Source organism: Saccopteryx bilineata, chromosome 3 (assembly GCF_036850765.1).
Source record: "Saccopteryx bilineata isolate mSacBil1 chromosome 3, mSacBil1_pri_phased_curated, whole genome shotgun sequence".
In the NCBI taxonomy this organism is placed as follows: domain Eukaryota; kingdom Metazoa; phylum Chordata; class Mammalia; order Chiroptera; family Emballonuridae; genus Saccopteryx; species Saccopteryx bilineata.
The window spans coordinates 41,824,627-41,845,100 of record NC_089492.1 but is presented as its reverse complement, the minus strand read 5'-3'; the positions used below and the strand labels follow the sequence as shown (position 1 = coordinate 41,845,100).

The 20,474-nt window shown below is 39.6% G+C and overlaps 1 protein-coding gene across 4 annotated transcripts in view; it reads left to right on the top strand.

Annotated features, from left to right (window-relative positions):
• The window catches only part of NDUFAF6 (NADH:ubiquinone oxidoreductase complex assembly factor 6), a 48,632-nt gene extending 28,455 nt beyond the window's left edge, over positions 1-20,177 (top strand). For all 4 annotated transcript variants that reach the window (XM_066266019.1, XM_066266018.1, XM_066266020.1 and 1 more), the window contains 4 exons: positions 1,059-1,192; positions 11,200-11,301; positions 13,339-13,395; positions 18,791-20,177. In XM_066266019.1, coding sequence (XP_066122116.1) covers positions 1,059-1,192; positions 11,200-11,301; positions 13,339-13,395; positions 18,791-18,919 — 422 coding nt within the window. In that variant the 3' untranslated portion in view covers positions 18,920-20,177. The remainder of the gene's footprint in view (positions 1-1,058; positions 1,193-11,199; positions 11,302-13,338; positions 13,396-18,790) is intronic.
• Positions 20,178-20,474: the final 297 nt, after the last annotated feature.

Genomic DNA, 20,474 nt, shown 5'->3' with positions numbered 1-20,474 from the left:
AAAAAAGAAAGAAAAGAAAAAAGAAAAGAAAAGAAAGAGAGGAAATAGACCAACATTTCTAATTTTTCATGAAATTTTTTATTTTTTATTTTTTTGCATTTTTCCAAAGCTGGAAACGGGGAGGCAGTCAGACTCCTGCATGCGCCCGACCAGGATCCACCCGGCACGCCCACCAGGGGGCGATGCTCTGCCCATCTGGGGCGTTGCTCTGTAGCAACCAGAGCCATTCTAACACCTGAGGCAGAGGCCACAGAGCCATCCTCAGCTCCCGGGCCAACTTTTGCTCCATTGGAGCCTTGGCTGCAGGAGGGGAAGAGAGAGACAGAGAGGAAGGAGAGGAGGAGGGGTGGAGAAGCAGATGGGCGCTTCTCCTGTGTGCCCTGGCCGGGAATCGAACCTGGGACTCCTACATGCCAGGCTGATGCTCTACCACTGAGCCAACCAGCCAGGACCTCATGAAGGTTTAAAAAAAAAAAATTTAGATGGTACATCTTCTTCTTTGCCTTTATTCTAATTTGGTGAGATCTTAATGTAATGGATTATAATGAGGAAATTATCTAGGACAAGGTTGAAACCATTCATTTGAAGATGGTAATAAACCATTATGTCACCCTAAAAGAATAAGTCCCTATTGAATTTCCTAGGCCTGTTCTGCCTACACATTTAATGACTTATCTGCCAACACAATGAAGGCTGGGAGCAAAGAGCAGAACAATTGTTAAGCATATCCTTAAAGTGAAAATTTATAGAATTGCACTGAGGAGAAGAAATGAAAGACTTGTAATGTTTTTCTGTGATGTGATTAAAATTCCATATATGTTCTTAGTGTGCTGTAGTCTGAGGAAAACTCTTTTATTTAAAAGTTGAAGTTCAAAAACTTGATAGTGGTCAACTTGTTTTTGTTTCCAGTTTTGCTCATAGATCCTGTTTTTCAGATATGGATGGATTAGGATGAACAACTACTTTTACTTGTTTAGGTGATTTTCTTTGCTACTTCTATTGACTTGTTATGCATTTAAAGAGGAAAGAGCAGCTCCACTTAATTTCTAAAATCATAGGTGTAAAGGATCTTCATGCAGATCATGCCGCAAGTCACATTGGAAAAGCGCAAGGCATTGTCACTTGTTTGAGAGCAACGCCATATCATGGTAGCAGAAGAAGGGTGTTCCTTCCCATGGATATTTGTATGCTGGTAAGGCCTGTTATTTGTATGTTCTAATAATTTATCTCAGTAATATAGGAAAGATGTTATCTGTTGATTCTTTGCTGAGTGTATTCAAGTAAGTGCTTTGAAATGAATGAATATTACTTTATTGCTCCATGATTATCAAGTGAGAATTTTTATCAGTCAGGCATTTTAGGTCTCTGGTGGGGCTATGAGTAAGAAAGTCCAGCCTGACTAGTGGTGGCACAGTGGATAGAGCATCAGCCTGAGATGCAGAGGTCCTAGGTTAAATACCCCAGGGTCACCAATTTGAGCACGGGGTCACTGGCTTGAGTGTGAGATCATTGAAATGATCCCATGGTTGCTGGTTTGAGCCCAGAATTTGCTGGCTTGAGCCCAAGGTTGCTGGCTTGAACAAAAGGTCACTGGCTCAGATGGAGCCCCCTAGTCAAAGCACATATGCAAAGCAATGAATGAACAGCTAAAGTGACACAACTACAAGTTGATGCTTCTTATCTGTTGCCCTTCCTCTTCCTCTCTCTCTCAAAAAAAAAAAAAAAAAAAAAAAAAGGAAAAGAAAACAAAACAAAACAAAAGAGAAAAAGAAAATCCAGAAGTGAAACTTCAGAAAATTAACTCAAAAATAACCTAATTTTGCCCTGGCCAGATAGCTTGGTTGGTTAGAGCATTGTCTTGAAGTGCCGAGGTTACCAGTTCAATCCCAGATCAGGGCACATACAGAAACAGACCTATGTACCTGTCTCTCTCACTCTCCTTTCCTCTTTTTCTAAAATCAAAAAAATAAACACTTAAAAGAAAGTTAAAAAAAATTCCTTTTACAATTGCAACAAAAAAATAAAATACTTAGGAATAAACTTAAGAGGATATGAAGGACCTATAAAATGAAAACTTAAAACATTATTGAAAGAAATTGAAAAAGATACAATGAAATAAAGTATTTCATGTTCATGGATCAATATAGTTAAAATGGCCATATTACCCTAAGTAATACACATATTTAATGAAATAACCATTAAAATCCCAAATGTCATTTTGGTGGTTTCTCAAAACATTAGAATAGAACTACCATATGACCCTCTACTGGGTATCTACCTAAAAAACTCAAAAACATTGGTATGTAAAGATACATGCATCTCAATGTTCATCACAGCATTATTAACTGTAGCCAAGATATGGAAACAACCAAAGTGTCCCTCAACAGAGGATTGGCTAGAGAAGATGTGGTACATACATACAATGAAATACTACTCAGCCATAAGAAATGATGACATAGTGCCATTTATGACAACATGGATGAACCTTGAGGATGTTATACTAAGTGCAATAATTAAATCAGAGAAAGCTGAGAACTATAGTATATGATTTCACACATAGGTGGGGTATTAAACAGACTTATAGAAATAGATAAAAGTGAAGTGGTTACCAGGAGTAGGGTGGGGGTAAGAGAGTAAAGAGGGAAAAGTATTATGGTGATGGAAAATGATTTGACGTTGGGTGATGGGCACACATGTAACAATTCAAATGGTATAGAAACTTATCTGAAACCTATGTACTCTTATTGATCAATGTCATCCATTAAATTAATTTCTAAATAAATTTTAAAATAAAGTCCAGAGAACCTCACTTGGTATAGCTTCATGTGGATGCTTTACTTTCTTCCAAGCAATTACAATAATTATTCCTAATGTTCAGCTTAGCCTGTTCTTCATTCTAAAGAAGTGATTCTTAAAAGAATATTGAGGGCAGAAGAGAGAATAGCGACAGAGTAGGCAGACGTTACAACTCCTACCTCCCAGAACCAAAGTGGATTACAACTTAACTTAGGAACAATCATCTTGAAAAACCAACTTTGGACTAAACTAAGAGTAATTTATAATCAACCATCACCGAAGAAACCACATTGAAACTGGTAGGAAGGACGGAGGTGCGGAAAGGGCTGCCCTGCTCCCAGGAGCAAGAGGTGGCCCAAAGGGTCTCTCATGGCAGGGTAGGTTGCCTCAAGAGTTGTGAGTCCTCAGTCCCAGGACTGGAACCCCAGTCTGGAGCCCCAGAAAGTAGAAAAGGTGTATGAATAGTATTTAGCTGAAAGAAGAGCTAGGTTACTGTTTGTGAGAGGGAGACAGAACTCTCAGACACAGGCTCCATTGTAAAGGACTGAGCAGAAAACCTCGTTCACAGCCACATATCTGGGGCTCTAGGAGTGGGGAGTGCTGATTGGACTGGAGTTGTGAGAGGAGTGTGTAGTCTTGGGGGCACAGGGAGAGACTGTGGGGGACAGCACCCTGACCCCTGTACTGGGTCACTTCCCAAACGTAAAGTGGCCATTTTCCTGGGAGAACCAAGCCAGCAAAGGGAAGCAATTACCCTGCCCACCAGAGGCTCTCCTACTCCAGTCAGAGCAAAGAGTTGCTTAGAAGCAGAGGGAGCATCAGGGACGCAGGTTTTGAGTGCTGAGGTCTGGGCTACACTGCCCCCCCCAAACTGCTGAGTACCCTTCAAAGGGTGGAAGGGCCAGGCTGCGGTGTTGGCTGCAGCACTTGGCCTGTGCGGTGGTGAGGGGTGGAACCCTGTGAGGTGTCCCACATGCACACGGGGCAGCCTGAGGTGCGGCCCGTGAGCCCACACGCTGAACAGTGCCGGTGCCCAAGTGCCTGAGGAGGCGGTGGTGGCGGGAGCCCAGTGGAAAGACCACACCTCGGGAATAAAGAGGCCACACACACTGGCCAAGAGTAGATAAAAGCCAGCCTAGGAGTGCAGCTGATATTTACAATGGCATCAGGGCCCAGCAGAGGCAGCCACAATTCTAGATCACCTGTAGCTCCAAGAAGGTTGTTAAGGGCCAGTCATAAGCAGTGGTCTGCACCAGGTTCCAGCCAGGGAGGTCCAGAGCTGGTATATCCAATGGCCAGATATGGCGAGCATCAGCTTAGGACCTAACAACCCTAGTTAGAGTGGTATCTTAAGGAAAGGCTCCTCACACTTGATCCAGCTAAGGCATAGAAAATGCTGACACAAATAGCAAAAAGAGCAGTTGCAGCAGACAAGTAGCTCACAGCCGATTACAAACAACAGCTGAGGCCAACCCAAGAAGATCTAGAAACAACACAACTGAAAACTGTAGGCAGACAACACCAGCTAGCTACACAAACAGCACATCCAAAGGAGCAGTCTATACCAGTGGTTGGCAAACTCATTAGTCAACAGAACCAAATGTCAACAGTACAATGATTGAAATTTCTTTTGAGAGACAATTTTTTTAAACTTAAACTATATAGGTAGGTATCAATACATTCCTTATCGAGGTAGCACCTGCATGTGGTATTTTGTGGAAGAGCCACACTCAAGGGGCCAAAAAGCCACATGTGGCTCGTGAGCTGCAGTTTGCCATATACAGAGCCAAAATAGGAAGACAGAGAAATGCAATTCAAATGAATCAACAAGAGAAATTCCCAGAAAAAGAACTGAATGAGATGGAAATATCCAAGATACCAGATGCAGAGTTTAGAATAATGATTGTTAGGAAGCTCAAGGATCTTAGAGCAACAATAGATGGACATAATGAGCACTTAAACAAAGAGATAGTAAGCATCACAAGGACATTGAAATCATAAAAAGAATCAGACAGAAATGACAAACACAGTATCAGAAATGAAGACTATACTAGAAGGAATTAAAAGCAGGCTGGATGAAGCAGAGGATCGAATCAGCGAGTTAGAGGACAAGATAAGTGAAAGCACAGAAGCAGAACAGCAAAAAAAAGGATAAAAAAGTCTGAGGAAACTCTTAAGAGAGCTCTGTGACAACATGAAGAGAAACATCGCATAATAGGGGTTCCTGAAGGAGAAGAGAAAGAACAAGGGATAGAGAACCTGATTGAAGAAATCATACCCGAAAACTTCCCTAAATTGATGAAAGAAAAAGTCACACAAGTTTAAGAAGCACAGAGAATCCCATTAAAGAGGATCTCAAAGAGACCAAGACACATCATAATTAAAATACCAAAGCCAAGAGATAAAGAAAGAAGACTAAAATCTGCAAGAGAAAAGCAGTCAATCACGTACAAAGGAGCCCACATAAGGATGACATCCAACTTTTCAACAGAAACACTTGAGGCCAGAAGGGAATGGCAAGAAATATTCAAAGTAATGCAAAACAAGAGCCTACAATCAAAACTTCTTTATCCAGCAAGGCTATCTTTAAAAATTGAAGGAGAAATAAAAAGCTTCCTGACCAAAAAACAAACAAACAAAAAACCCTCAAGGAATTCATTACAACTAAACCAATGCTGCAAGAAATATTAAGGGGCCTGTTGTAAACAGAACAAAGGGGGGAAAAATCTAGTAAAATAGGAATGTAGATTAAAAGAATAAAATGGCAAGATACAACTACATATCAATAATAACCTTAAATGTAAGTGGATTAAATGCTCCAATCAAAAGACAGGGTAGCTGCGTGGACAAGAAAACAAGACCCGTACATATACTGTCTACAAGAGATACATCTCAAAACAAAAGATATACATAGACTGAAAGTAAAAGGATGGAAAAAATATTTCATGCAAATGGAAATGAAAAAAAAAGCTGGGGTAGTAATACTTATATATGACAAAGTAGACTTTAAAATAAAGACTATACAAAGGGATAAATAAGGTCAATACATAATGATAAAGGGAGCAATCCAACAGGAAGATTTAACCATTATAAATATCAAGGTGCCTAATATAGGAGCACCTAAACATATAAAACATATTTTCATGGACATAAAGGGTGAGATCAACAGCAATACTATAATAGTAGAGGATTTCAATATCCCACTAACAGCACTGGAAAGATTCTCCAGAAAGAAAATTAACAAAGATGGAACAGACTTATAGGACACAGTAAATCAACTGGATTTAATAGATATCTTCAGAACTTTTCACCCTAAAGCAGCAGAATATACATTCTTTTCAAGTGCTCATGGTACATTCTCTAGGATAGACCACATGTTAGGACACAAAACGAGTCTCAATAATTTTAAGAGGATTGAAATTATATCAAGCATCTTCTCTGATCACAATGACATAAAACTAGAAATCAGCTACAATAGAAAAACTGAAAAACATTCAAACACTTGGAAACTAAATAGCATGTATTAAATAACAAATGGGTTAACAATGCGATCAAGGAAGACATAAAAAATTTCCTTGAAACAAATGAAAATGAACATACAACAACTCAAAATTTATGGGACACAGCAAAAGCAGTCCTGAGCAGGAAGTTCTTAGCATTATAGGCATACCTTAAGAAGCAAGAAAAAGCTCAAATAAACAACTTAACTCTGCATCTAAAAGAACTAGAAAAGGAACAGCAAGTAGAGCCCAAAGAAAGTAGAAGGAAAGAAATAATAAAGATCAGAGCGGAAATAAATGACATTGAGGCTGAAAAAACAATACAGAGGATCAATGAAACCAAGAGCTGGTTCTTTGAAAAGGTAAACAAGATTGATGAACCTTTAACCAGATTCACCAAGAAAAAAGAGAGAAGACTCAAATAAATAAAATTAGAAATGAGAGTGGAGAAATAACAACTGACCCAGCAGAAATACATAGGATTGTAAGAAATACTATGAAGAACTGTATGCCAAAAAATTAGACAACCTAGGTGAAATGGACAAATTCCTTGAAACATATGCTCTTTCAAAAGTCAATCTGGAAGAATCAGAAAACCTAAACAGACTGATTACAACAAATGAGATCAAAACAGTTATCAAAAAACTCTGAACAAACAAAAGCCCTGGGCCAGATGGCTTCACAGGCAAATTCTACCAAATATGCAAAGAACTAACTCCTGTCCTTCTCAAGCTATTTCAAAAAATGCAAGAGGAGGGAAGACTTTCAAGCTCCTTTTATGAGATGAGCATAATCCTCATTCCAAAACCAGGCAAAGACAATACAAAGAAAGAAAATTATAGGCCAATATCTCTGATGAATTTAGATGCTAAAATTCTCAACAAAATATTAGCAAACCGGATCCAGCAATACATGATAAAAATCATACATCATGATCAAGTGGGATTTATTCTTGGGAGCTAAGGCTGGTACAGTATTCACAAATTAATCAATGTGATTCATCATATAAACAAAAGGAAAGAGAAAAATCACATGATAATATCAATGGATGCAGAAAAAGCACTTGATAAAATATAGCACCTATTTATGATCAAAACTCTCAGCAAAGTGGGAGGAAATACAGGGAACATACCTCAACATGATAATGGCCATCTATGACAGACCCACAGCCAACATCATACTGAATGGTTGAAAATTAAAAGCAATCGCCTTAATATCATGAGCAAGGCAGGGGGGCCCCCTTTCACCATTCTTACTCAACATAGTTTTGGAAGTCCTAGCCACAGAAATCAGACAACAAGAAGAAATAAAAGGCATCCAAATTGGAAAAGAAGAAGTAAAACTATCATTATTTGCTGATGATATGATACTGTACATAGAAAACCCTAAAGTCTCAGTCAAAAAACTACTGGACCTGATAAATGAATTCAACAAGGTGGCAGGATATAAAATTAATATCCAGACATCAGTGACATTTTTATACACCAACAGTAAACTCTCAGAAAGAGAAATTAAGGAGACAATCCACTTATTATTGCAAAATAAATAAAGTACCTAGGAGTAAATATAACCAAGGAGGTTAAAGACTTATACTCAGAAAATTATAAAACATTGATAAAAGAAATCAAGGAAGATACATACAAGTGGAATCTTATATTATGTTCATGGTTAGGAAGAATAAACATCATTAAAATGTCTATATTACCCAAAGCAATTCATAAATTCAATGCAATTCCTATTAAAATACCAATGACATACTTCAAAGATACAGAACAAATATTCCAAAAATTTATATGACACCAAAAAAGAACATAAACAGCCTCAGCAATCTTCAAAAGAAGAATAAAGTGGGTGGTATCACACTTTCTGATATCAAGTTATACTACAAGGCCATTGTACTCAGAACAGCTTGGTACTGGCATAAGAGCAGGTATATAGATCAATGGAACAGATCAGAGAACCCAGAAATAAACCCATACCTTTATGGACAATTGATATTTGACAAGGGAGCTAAGAGCATACAATGGAGTAAAGACAGTCTCTTTAACATATGGTGGTTGGAAAATTGGATAGGTACTTGCATAAAAATGAAACTAGACCACCAACTTAAACCATTCACAAAAATAAACTCAAAATTGATAAAAGACATAAATGTAAGTGGTGAAATCATAATCATCTTAGAAGAAAACATAGGCAGTAAGCTCTCCAACATCTCTTGCAGCAATGTATTTGCTGATTTATCTCCACGGGCAAGTGAAATAAAGGACAGGATGAACAAGTGGGACTATATCAAACTAAAAAGCTTTGCGCAGCTAAAGACACTATGAACAAAATAAGACAAACCACACAATGGAGAATATATTCGCCAATATGTCTGATAAGTGGTTAATAACCAAAATTTATAAAGAACTTATAAAACTCAACACCAGGAAGATAAAGAATCCAATCAAAAAATGGGCCAAAGAAATGAGTAGACAGTTCTCCAAAGAGGACATACAGATGGCCAGTAGGCAGATGGAAAAAATGTTCAACATCACTAATCATTAGAGAAATGCAAATTAAAACCACAATGAGATATCACCTCACACCGGTCAGAATGGCGCTCATTAACAAAACAACACATAATAAGTGCTGGTAAGGATGTGGAGAAAAGGGAACCCTCCTGCACTGCTGGTGGGAATGTAGACTGGTGCAGCCACTGTGGAAAACAGTATGGAGAATCCTTAAAAAATTAAAAATCGAACTGCCTTTTAACCCAGCCATCCCACTTTTAGGAATATATCCTAATAATTGATTCAAAAGAAGATATGCAACCCCATGTTTATTTTAGCATTGTTTACAATAGCCAAGATCTAGAAACAGCCCAAGTGTCGGTCAGTGGATGAGTGGATTAAAAAGCAGTGATTCATCTACACAATGGAATACTATGTGGCTGTGAAACTGAAGGAAATCCTACTTTTTGCAACAACATGGATGGACCTAGACCTATTATGCTAAGTGAAATAAGCCAGGCAGATAAAGAAAAATATTATATGACCCCACTCATTTGAGGAATCTAATGAACAATGTGAACTGAGGAGCGGAATCGCGGCAGAGGTGGGATCAAAGAGACCAGAGGGAAAGTGGACAGAGGGAAAGGGGATGGGAGGATGGGATCAGAGAATGGAGATTGGTGAAATTATATATACATAACACAGCGTTACAGAGAGCAGGAGAGCAAATCCTGGAGGGAAAGTGGGAGGACATTGAAGGGAGGAAGGCAACGGGGATGTTGAGGGGAACACGGGGGTGGGGGAGATGTATTCAGTGGGACACTTGAATCTATAAATAAAATAAATTAAAATCAATAAAAAAAGGAAAAAAGAGCCCTGGCTGGTTGGCTCAGTGGTAGAGTATCGGCCTGGAGTGCAGGAGTCCCAGGTTCGATTCCCAGCCAGGGCACACAGGAGAAGTGCCCATCTGCTTCTCCACCCCTCCCCCTCTCCTTCCTCTCTGTCTCTCTCTTCCCCTCCTGCAGCCAAGGCTCATTGGAGCAGGGTTGGCCCGGGCGCTGAGGATGGCTCTATGGCCTATGCCTCAGGCTCTAGAATGGCTCTGGTTGCAACAGAGCAATGCCCCAGATGGGCAGAGCGTCACCCCCTGGTGGGCATGCGGGGTGGATCCCGGTTGGGCGCATGCGGGAGTCTGTCTGACTGCCTCCCTGTTTCCAACTTCAGAAAAATACACACACAAAAAAAAAAGGAGAAAAGAAAAAAATATTGTGTACAAGAACTTTTATTTTGTTTTTGAGATTCGTTGTTGTCTGTACTTTTAAACTTTTTTTAGTGAAAGAGAGAGAGGAACAGAGAGAGGCACAGTTAGGGACAGACAGGAAGGGAAAGAGATGAGAAGCATCAATTCTTCTTTGTGGCACCTTAGTTGTTCATTGATTGCTTTCTCATATGTGCCTTGACCCAGGGCTACAGTACAGTGAGTGACCCCTTGCTCAAGCTAGCAACCTTGGGCTTCAAGCCAGTGACCTTTGGGCTCAAGCCAGCGACCATCGGGTCATGTGTATGATTCGATGCTCAAGCCAGCGACTCCGCACTCAAGCCGGATGAGCCCATGCTGAAGCCGGCGACCTCGGTATTTTGAACTTGGGTCCTCTGCATCCCAGGTTGATGCTTTATCCACTGTGCCAACTGCCTGGTCAGGATTAAATTTTTTTGTGTGTGACAGTGACAGAGAGACAGAGAGAGGGACAGATAGGGACAGACAGGAAGACAGAGATGAGAAGCATCAATTCTTTGTTGTGGCTCCTTAGTCTCTTTAGTTCTTTTTTTTTCTTTAGTTCTTGATTGCTTTCTCATATGTGCCTTGACCCAGGGCCTACAGAGCAAGTGACCTCTTGCTGAAGCCAGCGACCTTGGGCTCAAACCAGCAACCTTGGGCTTCAAGCCAGTAACCTTTGGGCTCAAGTCAGTGATCATGGGGTCATGTCTATGATCCCATGCTCAAGCCAGTGACCCCTTGCTCAAGTTGGTGAGCCTGTGCTCAAGCCAGATGAGGCCATGCTCAAGCCGGCGACCTTTGGGTTTCGAACCTATCTTGGGTCCTCTGCAGGACCCTGAGTCAATCTGACGCTCTATCCATTGAGCCACTGCCTAGTCAGGCAGGCTTAAACTTCTTTATGTTTGTTTTCTTGCTTGTGCATTTGTATTTTACCTACAACTGTTGTTAATTACCATCTTGTTACATACTCTACCAGGAGTGTGTGTATGTATACACACACACACACAAATATTTTTAAAAACGAAATAGGCATTATACTGTACATACTGTTCTCTCACCTGTTTTCTTGAGCTAAGTTATTTTTAAGTATGTTTTTTGATTGCTAATATATATAATATATTTTTTAACACAGCATGGTGTTTCACAAGAAGATTTTCTACGGAAGAACCAAGATAAAAATGTAAGAGATGTGATATATGATATTGCCAGCCAGGCACACTTGCACCTAAAGCATGTAAGTAGCCTTTTTTTTTTTCTCCAAAATCATTTAGGAACTATCATTTCTAGGTGTGGCTATTCCTCGAGTGTGGTTATACTGTTCCCTACTTGTCAGTCCATATTCTATCTTTCATTGAAATCCCAGTGGCTTTATTTCAGGGACTATTGTAAACTTGCTCTACGTTAAAAAAAAATCCCCCTTTCTCCCTCAGCAGATGTATACACCTTCTACTGAGTGAGTCCAGCTTGAGCTTCCTCAGTTAGGCTCCTCTCTGATCCATCCACTTACCGTTTCTCTGTGTGTCAAGGGGCAGCATGTCTTTCTGCTTTACAAGGCTGACGCTTCTGCCTTTCTAGGGCCTTGCAGCCTCAGCATTGCCAGCTGGTGTTTTCAGCTGGCCTCTCCGATAACTTGCCTCTTTTATCTTCTGGTTTGTTGCCACTGCCTTCTGAAGTTACAGGCCTGTGGACTCTTCTGTTCTTCTTTTTCCCCTCGCAGTTAACCTCTTTTGAATAAGTGGTTTGTGTTCATTGTTACCTCAAGGCTCTCACAGCCCTGGCACTTCTCATTATGCTGTAATTTGGCTTCCATACTGCCTGCTCTAGTAATAATTTTTTTTGCCACATTTAAAGAGTGTCTGATTTAGAGAGGGTAAATGTTTGTATTGAATATATGTATGTTTGTGTATGTATACACACACAATAGAGGTTGAATCAACTAGACTTGATAGCTGGATGGTGGCAGGATCAGGAAGAGGGAAAGTTGAAGGTTACACAGAGTCAAGTAGAGATGATGATGATGCCATTCAGAGACTATAATAAAAAAGCAGTGAGTGGTACACTAGGAGCTGATCAGTAGACCTGAGACTAACTGCTGGGTATCATTGCCTGTAGGGGATTAGAAGACATTTAGGGAGATGGGCTATTGAAGAATGCAGGATTGTGACTTTGAAAGGAGATCAGAACCAGAGAGATAGATTTGGGAGTTATTCACATGGAAGCTATGGTTAAAGCTCAAAGTTTGGATGGTGTTGCCCAAGGAGAATGTCCACCCGGATAAAAGGACCAAGGGCAGAACCTTGAGGTCCACCTCCATTTCTCAGGTAGAAGGAAAATGGGTCATTTATTAGGAAGAAGAAGTTATGAATGATGAACGAAGTAGGAAAACCGAGTCATTGTGTTAGAAACCCAAGAGAGGAGCAAATTCCAAGAAGGAGGAATAGTAAAATTGTGCATGCTACGGGGAAATGAAGAGATAAAAGGTAGGATGATTAGTGAATGGATAATTTTGAAGAGAGCAATTTTAGTACACAGGTAAAATGAAGGGTAGGGGTTTAAGAAGCGACTCAGGAAGTAGAGGTGGTATCTGACAGTACAAATGAAGACTGGAAACAGAAGTGGCTTGGTGAGTGTAGGATAATGAGCATCATCAGCCTGCCTGCCTCAGGGTGTCTTCATTGTTCGTAGCAGTATGGAGGTGAGTGAGACAGCTGAGGTTATTCCAGACGTGGAAGCCTCTGAATTCCAAGATGAATAGTTGAGACTTGATCTATCAGGGACATAAGTTAAAGAAAATAAAAATAGAACAATGACTTAAGAACATTGATTTGGCTCGCTGTGTGGAATGAATTAAAGGTTGGGAGAACACAGACAGAAAGATCAACTAGGAAGATCTTATATTCATCTAAACAGGAGATAATGACAATCTAAGCTGGGAGGTGCTGGGATTTGTAAATGCAAGTATTTTTTCCTTTAACCCTAACCACAGAGCTAGGGGGTCAAAGTTATAATCTGTTATAAGGCAATTGGAAAATGCCAAACTCAATTTGTAAGAAAGAATGGAATTCTTAATATAGTACTCTTTCCTGAGTCCTTTAGGCTTAAGAAATAATTGTAATCTGTGAAAGATGAGAGCTGTTTTCTTGCTCTTGATGGAGGCCCTAGCTGTGTTGTTAAAATGCTACTGTTGCATTGTGTTCATTTTCTGAGGGAGAGTGTTTATTTCCAGAAATATTTTTATTTTAAACCAGTTCCCTTTTGTCTTCCTTTTCAGGCTAGGTCCTTTCACAAAACTGTTCCTGTGAAAGCATTTCCTGCTTTTCTTCATACGGTAAGTAGATAAACAGAGAAGACTGTTTAATTAATAAAGCGGATGTGTATGACCTCTTTTTCTATTTTGAGTTTCCCAATCCAGTTCTTTAGTTAGGAGGATTTTTCCCTTTCTCTTGTGGGTTTTTTAGTTGCATTCCACTTTTGGTGAAGGTCACACCTGTATTTCCCAGAGGCAAGTGAGTGCAGTAGGCAGTAGCACTGACTGCAGCCAGACCGCATCAGTTTGAATCTGCTTTGCTATTTTCTAGCCATGGAGTTTAAGGTCCTCAACTGCCATGTTCCTCAGAATACTCTTAGGTAAAATGGGAATCATATGAGAAACTTTTTGCAGTATTGTTAGGCTACTTACAGCTATATGAGTATTACTTATTCTAGTAATATTTTCTTCACTGGGACCATATTGTATAGCACTGGTTCCTGACTCGTGTGGTTCACAGACCAGTACCATCTGCTGCATCGGAATAACCTGGAAAGCTTTGAAAAAATGATAGATCCCTGAGGTCTTCTTACTAAATAAGATTCAGGATTGAGAAAGGAGGAATTCCTAGGAAAAACTGTGCTTTTAAAAAGTTCCCCAGGGCTTGGCCTGTGGTGGCCCAGTGGCTGGAGTGTTGACCTGAAATGCTAAGGTCATAGGTTCGAAACCCTGGGCTTGCCCAGTCAAGGCACATAAGACAAGCAAGCAGTGAACAACTAATGTGTTCTTGCTCCCCACCTCCTCTCTCTGTGAAATCAAGAAATAAAATCTTAAAAAAAAAAAAAAAAAAAGTTCCCTGGATGATTCTGATGTATAGCCAAGTTGGAAATCATTATTGAAAAATACATAAAGACATGAGAATAGCTTCCAATTATTTAGTACCTATTACGGGACAGGCTTTGACTAGGTCATTTCATAATTATCTGTAATCATCCTTAGGCATGGTTACTTCATTTCATAGATAAAAGCCAGAGTTCAAAGATTTGTGATCTTTGAACATTGAAAACTCATGCATTTTCTACAATGTCAAACATACCATCTACCTTTCCCCTCAAAATATATGTAGCCTGACCGGGCAATGGCACAGTGTATAGAGCATTGGACTGGGATGCAGAGGATCCAGGTTCGAGACCCTGAGGTCGCCAGCTTGATCGCGGGCTCATCTGGTTTGAGCAAAGCTTACCAGCTTGGACCCAAGGTCGCTGGCTTGAGCAAGGGGTTCCTCGGTCTGCTGAAGGCCCACAGTCAAGGCACATATGAGAAAGCAATCAATGAACAACTAAAGTGCCACAACAAGAAACTGATGATTGATGCTTCTCATCTCTCTCTGTTCCTGTCTGTCTGTCCCTATCTGTCCCTCTCTCTGACTCTGTCTCTGGGAGGAAGAAAAGAAAAAAAAAAAAAAAAAAATATATATGTAAATATTTATTTCTATCCTTTCACATCTTCTATCCTAGGTCTCAGATTTGAGTGTTTGAAATCATTTTGTTTCTTTAGTGGGTTTACTTATTATAAAAGTAACACAATCATATTTTAGATGTTCACATATATAAGAGGAGGAAAAAGAAATGAGAATCATTTTACAATTTCATCATTTCCAGAGATATCTGTTCATCTTTCTGGACTTTGTATGTTCATATGATTACATACGTATTTTTTGTGTAAATGGGGTGTTAAGCAGCTTTTTGTGTCTGCACATCCTGTTCTGTGTCACCTTTTTTTTTTTTTTCATTTTTCCGAAACTGGAAACGGGGAGGCAGACATTCCCGCATGCGCCGACTGGGATCCATCCGGCATGCCCACCAGGGGGTGATGCTCTGCCCCTCTGGGGCATTGCTCTGTTGCTTCCAGAGCCATTCTAGCGCCTGAGGCAGAGGCCACAGAGCCATCCTCAGCGCCTGGGCCATCTTTGCGCCAATGGAGCCTCAGCTGCGGGAGGGGAAGAGAGAGACAGAGAGGAAGGAGAGGGGGAGGGGTGGAGAAGCAGATGGGCGCTTCTCCTGTGTGCCCTGGCCGGGAATCGAACCCAGGACTTCTGCACGCCAGGCCGACGCTCTACCACTGAGCCAACCTGCCAGAGCCTGTGTCACCATTTTTAATGGTTATTTAGTCTAAATGATATTTGATGATGTACCATCACCTGTTTTTAAGTTGAATTAAACTTCCATGAAGGTCAAGGGTTTTGTTCTGTTCACTTCTATGAAAAAAGTTGTTCTTAACTCTGGTTGCACATTAGAATCAACTGGGGGGGCCTACCTCCCCTGCAAAACAAAAGTAATGTTGGGCCTCTCCCCAAATGAATTAAATCACAGTATCCAGACATTGATACTTTTTAAAAACTCCCTCAGTAATTGTGAAGTGCAGCTAGGCCACAGAATCACTGTCTTAGACTAGTGGTTCTCACAGTGTCTCCCTGGACAACATATTGGCCTTACCCAGGCATCTGCTGGAAATGTGGATCTCAGGCTCCACTGCAGACCTGGGGCTGAAGCCCAGCTCTCAGTTTTCAGCCTGTGCCCGGAGAAACAAGAGGGCCTACACGGCAGTTCCTGAAGGACTGCTGCTGTCCTACATTCTCATTCTAGCTGGGTCACATCTCTGCTTATTTGTTTTATATATGGGGCATCTGTTATGATTTTGTTCAAAGAAAAGGTTTTGTTGTTTAAAGTTGATTAGTCCAGGTATAGTATGCTCCTCTGCATAGATAAAGCTTTACGGTGCCATATTCAGAAATTGTAATAATGTCTTTGAGAGTTTTCAGTAAATTCTTCATATCAAACAATTTATTTAGCATTAGCTAAACTTGCCTTTGAACCAAATCCTAATTCGTGGATGTCTAGTTGGGCTCTAATTTTGGGTCACATTTCATCTGTATTTTAATGGAATTTCCTAATTGTAAAAGAAATATATTCTTATAATAGAGATTTGGACAACACAAAAAGAATATTAGAAGAAAATAACTATCACTTATAATTCCAGGACCCAGAGACAAACCACTATTTATTCCTTCCTTCCTTCCTTCCTTCCTTCCTTCCTTTCTTTCTTTCTTTCTTTCTTTCTTTCTTTCTTTCTTTCTTTCTTTCTTTCTTTCTTTCTTTCTTTCTTTCTTCCTTCCTTCCTTCCTTCCTTCCTTCCTTCCTTCCTTCCTTCCTTCCTTCCTTCCTTCCTTCCTTCCTTCCTTCCTTCCTTCCTTCCTTCTTTTTTATTTTTTTCATTTTTCTGAAGCTGGAAACAGGGAGAGACAGTCAGACAGACTCCCGCATGCGCCCGACCGGGATCCACCTGGCACGCCCACCAGGGGCGACGCTCTGCCCACCAGGGGGCGATGCTCTGCCCATCCTGGGCGTTGCCATATTGCAACCAGAGCCACTCTAGCGCCTGAGGCAGAGGCCACAGAGCCATCCCCAGCGCCCGGGCCATCTTTGCTCCAATGGAGCCTTGGCTGCGGGAGGGGAAGAGAGAGACAGAGAGGAAAGCGCGGCGGAGGGGTGGAGAAGCAAATGGGCGCTTCTCCTGTGTGCCCTGGCCGGGAATCGAACCCGGGTCCTCCGCACGCTAGGCCGACGCCGTTCTTTTTTTAAAATGAACTTGTGTATAGATGAAGTCACACATTATATTTCAGTGTCCTACTTATGAAGTGTTTAACCACATCATTAAAATATTTATAAATATAATATTTAATGGCTGTATAACATTCTATTATGTACCTGTACATTAATTTCATCAACTATTTCTTATAATTAGACATTATAAAACTATAAAATGAGCATAATAGAATTCTTAGAAGTGAAAACTTGATCACAATATATTAAGTGATAAAAAGGGTATTACAGAACATGAATAACATGAGATCTTTTAAAAATGTAAAAGAATGTACACTAAAGTATCTTCATTTTTTAAATTCTCTTGAAATATTTAATATTTGAGATCTGAAAATGAATATGATGTATCTGTATATGTACACATGTATTAAAAATTTAGCATAATTAACACTCATGAATTCACCGCTCAATCCAGGAACTAGAATGTTACCATCAAATTACACTGTCTCTGCCTTCCTTCAAGTAGCTGTCCTGAATGTTGTATTTATTATTCTTTTCCTAAACCATTTGTTGCTGAATTTTGTTTTTGAGATTCATAAAATGGGTCATTTTCTGTTTCTGTTTTCTAGGTCACTTACACACATGTTTCTAAGATTTATTCATATTATTGCATATAGCTATAGTAAATTTATTTCTAGCACAATGTTTCATTGCATGAAGTTTATCTTTTTTTGTCAAAGAACTTTTTAAATTTTTTTGCTAATGTAACAATGCAACTGGGTACATTCTTGCACATTTCTCTTGTTATACATAAGTTTAGGGTTTAAAAAGTAGATACTGAAATTGTTTGTATGTACACTCAACTGTTTATAAGTATATAGAAAAAAATCTGGGAGAAAATCCAGTCCTCTGTTTCTTTTTGCTCAGAATCCACAAGCATGATCTTCATGGGATCACACTGCTTGTGCTGCAGAGAGCTTGGTGCTCTAGGGGGAGCTGTGCACATGGACTGAGACAGGAGTAGTGCCTTTAGAATTGTGCAGTGCAAAACTAAGTGGCTTCTCTTCTTTTTAACAAGACAATTACTGAGCTGTCACTGATGGCACAGTGGATAGAGTGTTCTGGAGTGCTGAGGTCCTGGGATCAATCCCAGGGTTGCTGGCTTGAGGCCAGGGGCACCCATTTGAGTCCAGGTCAAGGCACATATGAGAAGCAATGGTTCTCCCTTCCACCTCTCCCTCAAAAAAGAGAAAATTATTGAAATAATTTATAAATTAGTAAAAATAAGTGAAAACCAAAAAATAACACTGATATTGTCAGTGTTTGCAACCTTGCTCCCCATTACAATGAAAACTTGGGTGACATTTGTAGGGACCTTTGACTGTTCTCCTTGGGTGTGAAACATTTTCTAACAAAAGTATAGAGACCCATTAAACATTTTCACAATATAATTTTTTAAAACAGCTTGAGCTCCTCCTCCTCATGGCACTATGCATTTTGTGGTGGTGGTGGTCATTCTCCTTGATTGAAACATCCCTTTTGTATTCTACAGAGTCTAGTAATAAAACTGGCAAGCAAAAATTTCTCTGATCTTTTACATTTTGACCAGAACAATATAAATATGATCAGAATTGCCTTGGTATTTCTAGCACTAATAACTCTATTATCCTGCTTTACTGGCCTAATAGAAACTTTGTAGAAGATGTCTTCATTTTCTTTTTCCCTTTTAAAATTCTTGCTTAAATTCTTAGTATATAGAAGACAATTTCAGGAAAATTAAAATAGCCTTAATATCAACACTTGTAATTTGTCTTTAATTTCTTTTAAAGTCTTAATCATTTTATGATCTAATGGGCATTTTTCTCTCTTTCCAGGTTGCTCTGGAAGACTATTTAAAGAAAATTCAGCAAGTGGATTTTGATATATTCCACCCATCTTTACAGCAGAAGAATACATTACTTCCATTATCTTTGTATATTCAGTCTTGGAGAAGAAGATACTGAAAATAATTTCATGACACACATATTGATTCACTTTTATTAGTTTTACAAAAATGTACTAGGTAGGGTTCTTGTTTACAGACCACAGGTACTGTTTACTTAAGGAGAAAATGAATTTATTGGATGGATGTGAGTAGCTGACAAAATTGTTGAGAAAGCACTGTGTGGCTAGGGTGCCCAAACACTGTTGAATTCTGACACAGTGTCTGCTGTACTACCCTGCAAAGTCACAGGCCCAGGAGGGAGCATGGTTTTAGCATTTAGGCTGCAAGCCATGCTTCACCACCAGGGGGCAGAGAGAAGAAATGTCTCTTCTTTTACTCACCCTTGGTAAAGAAGGGGGAGGGGCTCAAGTAATGCTGACTTTTCCTGTGGAGAGCCAGAATTCATGTGTCCAGTACAGCTAGGAAATGAGTTTGTTTAGTGGCCCAGGAGAGTGAGGTTAATATTTGAGGAGTGCCAGTCACTATCTAGAGGGTTTTACATCCCTAGTATTTCACGTTTATAACCCTATGAAAATTTATTTGTGATGATAAAATAACTTCTTTAAGGCAAGACAGTTGGCTTTCAAGAGCTGGAACCCTAATTTGACTTAAGTCTAGTCAATTTGAAAGCTTTTACAGTTTTGCTAATCTCACTGCTTCACTCTCTGTCTTTCTGCATTATCTTGATCATGAACAAAGTTGTATTAACAAAATCTGTTTTAATGTAAATTATATTAAGGGATACTACCTTTTTAAAAACTAGTATACTAATTGAGTTTCCCACTGATAAGTTCTGGGCTATACAGCTTCATCAGTGTTCTCATTTGATCTTTAAAACTATGAAGTAAATAATTTTTGGTAATTAAAAAACTTAAAATTATAAAATACACACTAATTGCAAAAACAAAAGTGTTTGCATTGCTGGTATTAGCTAATCTGGATTCTCACACTGCCCAGGCCAAGATTATATCAGTTTCTTTCTCCTGCCTTTTCAATGGTCTTGTCTCCTGCCCACTCACACCTCTGGTGTACTGTTCCACTGTCCCATCTCTCTTAAGCCTTTCATTTCAGCTATGAATTAGTGCCTACTACAGTTGTGAATTAGTGATAACCAGGCTTAAAATATTATTTTTTTTTTTGGTAAATATTCAAAAACTCAAACCAAGAGCTGCATGTGGGTAAGAATACATTATTTTGTTCATTTTGGGATCCCCCAACACCTAGAATAGCTTCTGATATAGAGCAAGTAGTGATTAATAAATGTATACTTAAATGAATGTGCAATTTGACTGTATATGTTAGCATACTCTTAATTGATACTGATGCTCAAAGAATATCCTCTTGTTTAATTCTGTGACTTTAGAGAGCCTTTTAGCTTATTTTTGAAAAAGGCAGTACAAAGAAATGGGATTCTGAATGATCCGGGGTTAGACTTCATTAGAGATAGTCTTTGTTAACATTGTCTATGGGTCTTCCTATGTTAAATTTTGCAGGAATCAGCTGCTAAGCTTCTTGGTTCTTGTCTAAGGACCTTAAAAAACAGGGTTTAAGCACTCTATTGGATTACTGGATTC